General features: G+C 37.2%; 1 protein-coding gene across 1 annotated transcript; it reads right to left on the bottom strand.

Moving 5' to 3' along the window:
* Window positions 1–333: 333 nt before the first annotated feature.
* Window positions 334–7115, bottom strand: kbtbd11 (kelch repeat and BTB (POZ) domain containing 11). Its single transcript, XM_021473178.3, has 2 exons — window positions 6563–7115; window positions 334–6026 (listed from the first exon to the last, which is right to left on the bottom strand). Exon 2 carries the CDS (start codon window positions 5752–5754, stop codon window positions 3655–3657), a length of 2100 nt encoding a protein of 699 aa, XP_021328853.1. The 5' UTR covers window positions 5755–6026; window positions 6563–7115; the 3' UTR covers window positions 334–3654.
* Between the last annotated feature and the right edge of the window lie 3107 nt (window positions 7116–10222).

Here is a 10222-nt window from a genome sequence, read left to right as displayed (position 1 = left end):
AGAAAACCACGTTGGGTGTGACGTGACTACACAAGTCACGTCACATCCAACAGAGCAGATACAAAAAAGCAAAAGAAAGGCAATTTTATTAAGGTGATTTAATCTTTCCACAAGTATGCTTGTTGTTTTTATGTTAGCATAGTCGATGAGATTAAGGATCTGAGCTTTTAACATGCTGCACGTTTGTTCAGCCTACATAAGGGATTACTTTTCTTTCAGTTCACCTGCATGAGTAAAGCTCTCTAAAAAGTGAAACCAATGAATTGTATGTTCTAATATCTCAGACTCCTTTTTTGTTCAAAAAAGAAAGAAAAAGTGACAGATAAAATGATGAACGAGGAAAACAAAAGATCTTTTATTGTAAACACATAAACATTAGTTTAACATTAAATAAAATTCTAAATCTAAAGAAAGCCATCAAGCCATTTGTTTTAAAGCATAAAAGCTTTATGCACATCAGCAACCAGCAAACAAACACCAACCACTCATATGAGACTGCTTGCCCAGCATCCCAGCGAAACGGCATCCCAATCAATTGAATGTCTGAAGAGTATTTTAGTTATCAGACTTTAAAATAAAAAAAAATAGGTCTAAACTAAAACAAAATGTTCCCATTGAAACTGAAAGGGAACCAACCATAGCAAAGTTGAAGGGGATGTACGGGACGGTGCTGCCTGTGTCCAGCTTTGTTAAAAGTGATTAAAGCACATGGGGTTGATTCAAACATATTAAGTAAGCAAAATATTCACATTCAAGTTCAAAATCATACCAACATTCATGCTCATAATCAAATTCCCTTAAGTTTAATTCAACAGAATTACACTAAAGACACTAAAATCCACAACCATTATTCCTTTCCAGAAATGTCTTGGGCAATACTGAAGCAATTATATCTTAGTCAAATCTGAATATCACAGGGCGTCTACACACAATGCAACATCCAAGTTACACAATGATGCCTCATTACATGCTATAGACACAATATGAATGGTTTAAATTGTAGTGTCTGCCTCACTTTGATGGGTTCAGCTGAAATTCATTATGTGGATCAAAACGACAACAAAAATATTTCTATCTGCAGATAATAAAAATTTGATGTCCACAAAATAAATGTTTCTCAGGGATAGTTCACCCCAAAATTAAACAATTTACTCGCCACTCGCTATTTCAGAGTTGCTGAACATGTTTGATTTGATTTCTTCTGTTAAACACAAAAGAAGATGTTTTGAGGAATGTTGCAAATCGGTCACCAGTGGCTGACATAGTAGGAAAAAACAAATACTATGTAAGTCAATGGCTACTGGTTTCCATCATTCATCAAAATATCTTCTTTAGTGTTCAATATAAGACACTCAAACTGATTTGTGATGAGATAATAGTGAGCACATGATAGAATTTTAATTTTTGGGTGAGCTATCTCTTTAACTGTGGACCACAGCATGTTAACTTCTGAATCATGGATGATTAATAAATATTGCGTACAATGTATTGCTTATGAGAATGTAATTTAACATGAGAATGTTTGCGAAATCTTTTATCTTTGGCAATGATTGGTATATTAAGAACAGACACTGTTTTTGCCTTCCGGACTCTTCCTTATAAAAGTGCAAAATCTGTAAAGGAGAAGCACTGATTCAATTTGATACCTTTGTGATCCAGTAAAATCCGAGTAGCAGCAGTTACTGAAGTGCTTTGTGCTCTTAATGTTTCCCTAATGCAATTCCAATGTTAGTAAAGGTTATGGCTTCTTCTTTAGCTGCTTAAAGACACTTGTTTATCAACTCCAGCAATATGAAAGTTCTAGGATTGAGAGCTTTTTATGCAGTTCAAAAATGCATTTCATATCTACTTCAAAATCTATTTGCATAGAATCTGTTGCTAGGAAACAGGTTGGCTATTACATCATGTGCTTCAGTTGTTCATTTGTGCTCTTCATTGCCGTTTCAAGGCTAATGCACTTGGCACCGACAGACGTTTACCAATGACAGCAAAGAAAAAAATTGTTCGGTTAAGTCGACTCATAGACTATTTTCACAAGATGGTGATGACATCAACTGTCATTAGCATCTTAAAAGTTTTCATATTTTGATGTTTACTAAAACATACTTTTATAAAGCTACAGATTACTTTGTATTATATCATTTTTGCATCAAATTACAAAAAAATAAAATAAAATAGTTAACACATGCCAGATGTTTCTAATGCAGCGTCTATGGGCAGGACAATAAATTGGACATTGTTCTCTCTTTTTCTCTTCAACTTTACCATTTTGTAGTGAAAGTCATGAAAAATATTATTGAGTTTTTCTTTTCTTATCTGAGAAAATTGTAAGTAACGCTGCTCAGAAACTCAGATATGTGTTGTATGTCTGTTTGAGTTGGTTAGTATTCATGTTCAGCCAGGGGTGGACATAGTGATTTGGGGGCCCTAAGCAATTAAACTTAAAACATTGCCTTTCTCTATAGATATTTTCTTTCTCTGTAGATTTTCTTTTGTAAATAAACTGTATGTTAAAAGGTATTTAAATAAACATATATAAAAAGCATATACAATATTTAAAGTATGTTTTATATGTTTTAATATTTAAATGAACCTTCATCTTAATGTAAAACTAAATGCAATAAATTCACAAATAAAAACCAGTTTACAAACTATTTACAGTAAACTAGCCATTTATGGGATTTAATTTTAATAAAAAAAAAAACATTTAAACAAATTTAATTCACAATAAATCAAACTGATATTGTCATCATTTTTCATATGAATTGAATAATTGCTGTTTGTGAATCGGTGGCCATTTCACTGGAAACAGGCCCTCCATCTCTTAACAAGCTCACAGCACTCATCATCTGATCTGACAGGGGTTGTGGCCAGAAAGCAGGATCGCTGAGGTAGCGTCGTTTCATAGTTTGTCTTTATTTCTACATTTTTCCCACCAAATTTTCTCAAAACTCTCACTCTCTACCTCTGCTCTACTCTGATCGCTGACAGACTGCCAGTGTCTGAAGCGCCCACACCTCGCGCATGAGCCGAAAGAAAAGAACGGTCTACTATTCATGTGTGCCACGTGTTTTGAAAATAAGTTATAATGATAAAAACCTTACACACCATATTTACAACCTATGTAAAAAACAAGCTATATAATTAATATAGGCTTCTTGGCATTGGGTGGGCATCCCTAATTCCTTAGCTCCCCTTACCTCACTAACTGGTCAAGTCCGCCCCTGTGTTCAGCAACTGAACCTGTTTAGTCATAATTTGTGGAGTTGTGACTAAGACCATTGGTCAACGTCTATCAGTTCAGTGTCTACCCTGAATAGAAGCTTGTTTTTTTTGCAAATTCCAGTGGCAAAATTCAACCTAAATTACTATTTGATACAAAGTGCACAAAACAAATGAAAGAAGTGACAGATGATCCATAAATGTACAACTTTTTTCATCTCCCAAAGATGGATAGTGAAGCTGTAATTTTAAGGCGCCGAATATTTGTTTTTCTTACCATGCAAAGAAACACATTCCAGTTTCAAGCACTATGTGCTGGCTCCTTGAACTTCTCTGGAGATAATGTTTAATCTATAAATATTGACCAGGCATTCTCTTTCTCCGCGTCTGGAGTGACACCAAAGGGTCACACGTGGGGATGAAATATCCCACTCATGCAATTCTCCCACCTCTGTCCGGCAAGCTGAGAATGAATGGGAATAAGATCCCTTTGGCCTCCACAGGTGCTTTCAGAATCTCATCTTTGAATCGACCTCCATCGTCTTCTACAACAAACTCAAGAGTCTGAGTCTTATTTACACAGAAGATGCAGTTATCAATAACGGCACATCGAAATGGCAGAGTGCAGCCCTGCTGCTGGGAGGCACAGTCATGCCACATCTTCACAATGGTGTTGTATTTAAAGACGCTGATCCCCTGCTCTCGATTAACATCAAATCTGTAAATGAAGCTCTTGAGAGCCACCATGTCTGTGGATTTTTTCCTGCTGTTGTTATACGGACACTCCTGCCATTCGTCCCTCTTAGGGTCATATTTTAGCAACCGATAGAACAGAGATCCTCCAGAGACATACAGCTCGCCGTTACATGTAGTGGCTTCGTGAGCCACAGCGAATGCTCCTTTAGGTAGAGGAGCCACCGCCGTCCAGCGGTCCATTCGAGGGTCGTACTTCTCCACTGTGAAAAGACATTCACCGCCAATGGCGTACAGGGTCCCATCCATGGAGACGAGTTTGAGTTGTGATCGGGCTTGGTTCATGGGTCTAACTTCACTCCAGCGGTCTGTGACAGGATTATAGCAGTAAACCCTGTCTGAGACTTTGCTTTTCTCCCCAGTCCCCCTGATCCCACCGGCCACAAACAAGTAGTTGTACATAGTGCAGATCCCACAGCCCTTGGTGTTGATGTCATCAGGCATGACAGTCAAAGTGTGCCAGTCCTTACTGCTCTTGTTGTAGTAGTAGATCATGTGATTGTCCTCAAAAGAGGTGATGGAGAGGGGACTCTGGGGACGGCTGCTGTTTCTGCTGGGCGGTCGGCTTCCTACACGCTCAAACACGTCATTAATTTCTGCCACCATCAGACACTTGCGGCTTTCCATCCGTTTGCGCAGGATGAGGTCTCTCTCTGAACCCGTGAGGCGTCCATAGACAGCTGGATCTTTCAGAACCTGCAGAAAGTTGTCACTCATGAATCGATAGGCGGTTTCTTTCAGTTCATTTAATCGTTGCTTTTTAGCGATCGTTAGGATTTCGTAGCAGTTCTCAGGTGTGATCTGTGTGGAAATGGTATCAATAGCAGCCTGCACCGCACAGGGCATCTGCAGGATCTTCGCCCCTGTGATAACATCAACGATATTGTCTTTGCTAACATTCATCTGCGAAGAGTAAACATAATCTACAAGCACTGATAAGGTCTTGTAGCTCATTCCTTTTACTTTGAGGATGTCTCGAGAAAGCCTGGCCTTAAAATAATCGCTCTTCTCAGCTAATACTGATTTGTGTGCTTGTATTTTCTGTCCGCCCACCTCTATGACTAAATTTGGCTCCTCTTTTGCAGAGAGAGCTTCTCTTGCTGCAGATCCACTTTGCTTCAGCCCTTCCATCCCGGTCTGTCCAAATGACGTTCTGTAGCTGGTCTGATTGGCTCCTTCAGAGGAATTTATAAAGCTTCCTAAGGTTCTCTCAAGTGACCTCGTTTCCTGGGTGCCTGAGTAGGAATGATTTCTGTTCTCTGATGTGGAAGAGACATTTTTAATGTCAAACTGACTCCGAACAACCTCACTGTCTCTCAGGACATTGGACAGTTTGTCAGTTTTCTCCTTGTTTTCTGGCCTGAAGCATAGCGAGGGTGCTAAACTGCAAGCAACCTTTGTTCCGTTTGTGTCTTCTCTAATGTTCTTTTGACTTGAAGCTTCACCCGTATTTCTTAAACTGATGTCCAGAGTCTGAATGTGCTCTTGAAATCCACTGTCACTAGAGACAGCATCTTGTGCATATTCTGCACCTATTACAGTACCATAGTGTCCCAAACTTCTATTGTCAGTCAGATCTCCCGCTTCTGACGTATCCCATGTTCCCTGGAGACCCTGCAGTATTTCCATGCTGGGGATGCCAGTTTTCCCAATAGCTGAGACATTGTTGTTGTTCCCTTCAGTAGGGATCTGGGGTTCTGGAGATTCTGGGTTTGCGGCGTGAAATATAACATCTGCTTGAACAGTGAACATGCTTCTGTCTTGCAGAGAGTTGTTCATCTTTCTGTATTTTATTCTTTTCACCTTATGTCATTTAGTGCTTTTAGAGCAATAATGATTTGCCAGAAGTTGTTTCTTCTTTGCAACTGTAGAGCTAAATTAATCCCACAGGGATGACTGGCAGATCCTAATTATTGTGGTAATGACCTTTCAAAGACAGCATAGCAAGGACAAATTTGCTGTACTTTCTATTTGGGCACATTCATCCGCATAAGCAAGAAAAGCTTTCTTTTTTCAGGGAAGACCCTGTTTGCTCAGTTCTGGGTCCAAACCTTAAATAAAAAAAAAAAAAGACATTGTTGTTTATTCACATGTCCTGAGATGGTACACTTCAAACAAACTACCTTGTATTACAAATGATTAAAAGTAAAACGCACATTTTAACATACTTATAATAAATAAATAAATTTTATTTATTCAAACAAGGTAAATAATCTGTTCGCTGCAATGACAGTAACAATATACAGTATCATGAGTATGACACTGTTTAAATACTCTCACAATCAACACATTAAAGACAGGATACTGCGCATGCGCACTACTGCCAAACCTACTGACAGATTTAGGGATTAAATCTTACAGACAAAAACCACAGTGATTCTTTCGTTGTATCTGTAAATGTTCTGACATTGTCATTAAGTGAACATTTAACAAAAACACCAATAATTGTAGTATAGACAGTAAGGCACGTTATTGATAACAATGCGAACAAGATGACATCGTTTTAGGCAAGAAACGTTATAACGTCTCCGAAATAAAAATATTTATCATAATACACCTCAATGAATCAATAAATCTCAGTACTTACGCATTAAATTGCAAAATGTCTTCGAGCAGTTCCTTGCACAAAGCGCTCTTATGCAAGTCAACGACTGTAGATTTAAATACACGGCGCTGCAGGGAGTCTATGAGACTGTCTTGAGGTTATCCTTATGTAGACCACTTAACCATTCACGTACGTACTACACATCCCATGCTGTAATAGAAGGGCAGTTCAGCGAGAACTTCTCTTCCTCCTCCTCATCCTCGACCAACTGTATGCGTCTGAAAGCCTCGACTGGAGAATCCTCGTCCACTAAATATCATTCTCTCAGTGGAGCAGATGAAGCCAAATATATTCCACAAAGGCGACCCCGTCTCTGATCGACGCCGCCTCTTCACCCTCAGTGTGCTTTGCAGTATTTTGTATTTTATTGTAAGCTGAGGTGAGGCATTGATCTTAACCACACCCCCGTGTGTGTTGTTCACCCTCTCCCTCTCTCTGTCCACACATCAGCTGCTGTGTGTGCTGATTAAATCCGCGGTGAGCGCGCGACGTTCCTGCACACCCGACGAGAGCGCGGCCAAATGAAGGATGTTGCGCAACGGCTGACGGGAACTCCCAGCACAGCGTACACACCACTTCAGCCTTTGTTGCACTCAAATGCTACACGTTGTGCTGATGCATCAGACATTTTAAAGAGAATTCTCATACGATACATTATACTGTTCTAGGAAATCACTAATAGGTGTCCTATTTCATAATAGAAAATAGGATAGTATTAGTGATTTTCTAAATCAGTTACTTGGTAAATCAGTCAAGAACAGGCTTATATTGTAGCTATATATATTTTAAACCACTTTTAGTATATATTTTTTTAAATTACATGAATAGTCTACTACATTAAAGTTATACAGGCTAGTTTTGTTTATTGTGGAATTTTATGGCAATAATTCATTTATGAACTTTTAACAAGTCTTTTCAGCAAAATAAATAAAAATCAACTTGTTTTTGTTGAATGGTTGGATTAAGTCAGAGGTGCCCAATGTAGGGCCTATGGTAATGTCGATCCTTAGGCTCGCCATCCCTTCTGAAAAGAGGGAGAATGATGGGGAGTTGGTTGGGGCAAATGTCTTTGACAGACATCGTCATTTAGAATTTAATGTGTACCCTTTTGTTTCTTTGTTTAATTGAGGAACTAAAGCCAACTAAAATTAAATGTTTCATATGAATCAGACTTTTAAAATGTAAATACTGTCACTTGACAGCTAGAGGACAGTACACAAGACATCAATGAGCAAATCAATGCAAAGGCAGCAGCAGCTCGACTAATGTATTCAGTATTGAGCTCCATTGTGTTATAAATGGAATTATAATATATATACTATTATAAGTTAATTACAAAATGGCAACATTATAAAGAATCATTAAATATCTTTGAAAACACTTTACAGGTTATTTTTAAATAATAAGCAAGCAAATGAGCAAACTTTAATGTAATATGGTTTGATATATTTAACTTTGACCCACAGCCCTCAATTAAGTTTGGTTTTTGGCCCTTTATAAGAAAAAGACTGGGCTCCCTGGGTTAAATCTATTTTTATGGTGAGAAACAATTGGCAAAACATGCTTGTTTTATATGTAGCCTACAAGCTAGATTTGAGATGACCCAAAATATATTTCATACTTTACAAATTTTCTTTTGTAACCTGTTATAAGTTTGTGTCTAGACCAGCGGTGCCCAAACTTTTATTTATGAAGGGCCAAAAACCAAACTTGATTGAGGCTTGTGGGCCGAAAGTAAATATATTTTCCATGGGTAATTTCCTAATTTATAATGTTAAAAATGACTCGAAAACATTGCTTTATGTTTACTAATACAGTTTTTACATTTTTTAATGAACTTATTACAATAAAAACAATCTCAACAGAATTACACTAGCTCGCCGATGTCTTGAATGTAGTGTTGAGCGGCAGTTTTACATTTTCAAAAATCTGATTTATTTACAACATTTAATTGAAACATTTAAATTCAGCTCACTTATTTTGTAGCTCAGCAATAAAACAAACAAAAAAGGTTACGTCCAATTACAAATGCTGACCTCTGTGTTAAAAGCAATCGCCAAAATGAATGGGCCAAATCAAACGTTACAATGGACCAATCTTGGGCATCTCTGCTGTAGACTTTTATAATTGTTTTTAAAGGATGTTTTCTCAAAATGAGCACTCAGCCACACTTATATATGCTACTTTAAAAAAAAAAAATCTGTGTACTAAAAAAAAAATAATAATTTTTTTAGTTTGTTAGTAACTGACATTAATATGTAAAAAATGATGTTATCCAATGTAAAATGTACAATGTAAATCCTCAATTACATATTTAAACAATAGTTAAAAAACTTGTTTTACATGACATAGTTTATTAATTATTTGTAATTATACTAATTAGTACAAGTTTTTAACTATCGTTTAAATATGTAAATGAGGATTTACATTGTACATTTTACAATCAAATGCAGAAGCATGGTAATAACTAAAGAGTTCAGATGCAAAATTTATAAAACCCAGCTAAAATGTTCTCCTAAAACCAGTGTTTTTCTCAGCCTCCTATGTTTAGGGTCAAGTATTTCACTTTAAAGGCAATGAAAAGAACTTGTTCATCAATATAAAAGTAAAAATTCCAAGCCTACACACAAGAGTCTGATAAAAATGCAAATTTTAGATGAATATATGGAACAGCTTTTAGAGTTTTTTTCATCTAAATTCTAAATGATTTAAACTAATATTTTTTTACCCTGTTAACAAGCAGTCTTAAACAGAAACGTTCTAAAACACAAATTTTTACGTTTATCAACCCAAAATGACAAATAATTCACATTCTTAATAAAAAGCTGCAAATATTTGATTATCTGTTATTTAAATTTAACCCCCCAAAAATAAAGCGAGAGAGATACGACTGGGAGAGGGGAAAAAAAAAGAGCAAGGCCTGTAAAAATGGTCAAGAGCCGCATGACTTCATCTGGCCTTCTCAAATGTGGTGAAGTTTTATGAGCGCATTAAGAAAAACCATTACTCTCCATCCTGATATTACGGACTGGACTGCTTCTCAAAACAGTTACTACAGTAACCCGCTCCATTTCAGAGAGCAACATTAGAGAGTTGAGAGCGTCTGTCAGCCTGACAGCACATGGTCAGACGGAGATGTCACTATTAGCCCTCCAAATACACACATCAGCTGTTCTCGGTCTGAAGGGACTCGCAAAGATCCCTGAGCACACAAAGGCTAAAAGCATCGTATATATTAGACTGGCATTACATGAGGGCGGGAAGGCTTTTTGCAGAAATTGCACCCATCAGTTTATTTGGAAGAGATCTACTGCTTTCATTGCTCATAGTAGCTATTTTAAATATTAGAAGTTTCATCCATTCTTGTTAATGTCAAGCAAAGAATAACAATACATAATATAAAGTAAAAAAAAAAAACTGCTTTTGCTTTTCTCAATTAAAAATATTATACAAAGAAGTGTTTGATATACTGTTTAAATTCGACGCCAGAATTATAAGCCCTCCTATAATTTTTTTCTTTTTAAAAAATTTCCTAAATGATGCTTAACAGAGGCGAGGCAGTGGCGCAGTAGGTAGTGCTGTCGCCTCACAGCAAGAAGGTTGCTAGGTCGAACCTCGGCTCAGTTGGGGTTTCTGTGTGGA

This window comes from Danio rerio, chromosome 17 (assembly GCF_049306965.1).
Source record: "Danio rerio strain Tuebingen ecotype United States chromosome 17, GRCz12tu, whole genome shotgun sequence".
NCBI classification, from domain to species: Eukaryota; Metazoa; Chordata; class Actinopteri; order Cypriniformes; family Danionidae; genus Danio; species Danio rerio.
Note: the sequence above shows the minus strand (reverse complement) of the source record. Positions and strands in the feature narration are given on the sequence as shown.

Bases quoted from the DNA above. Each gene is read 5' to 3' on its own strand.
- kbtbd11 (XM_021473178.3), bottom strand. From the start codon at position 5,754: ATGAACAACTCTCTGCAAGACAGAAGCATGTTCACTGTTCAAGCAGAT.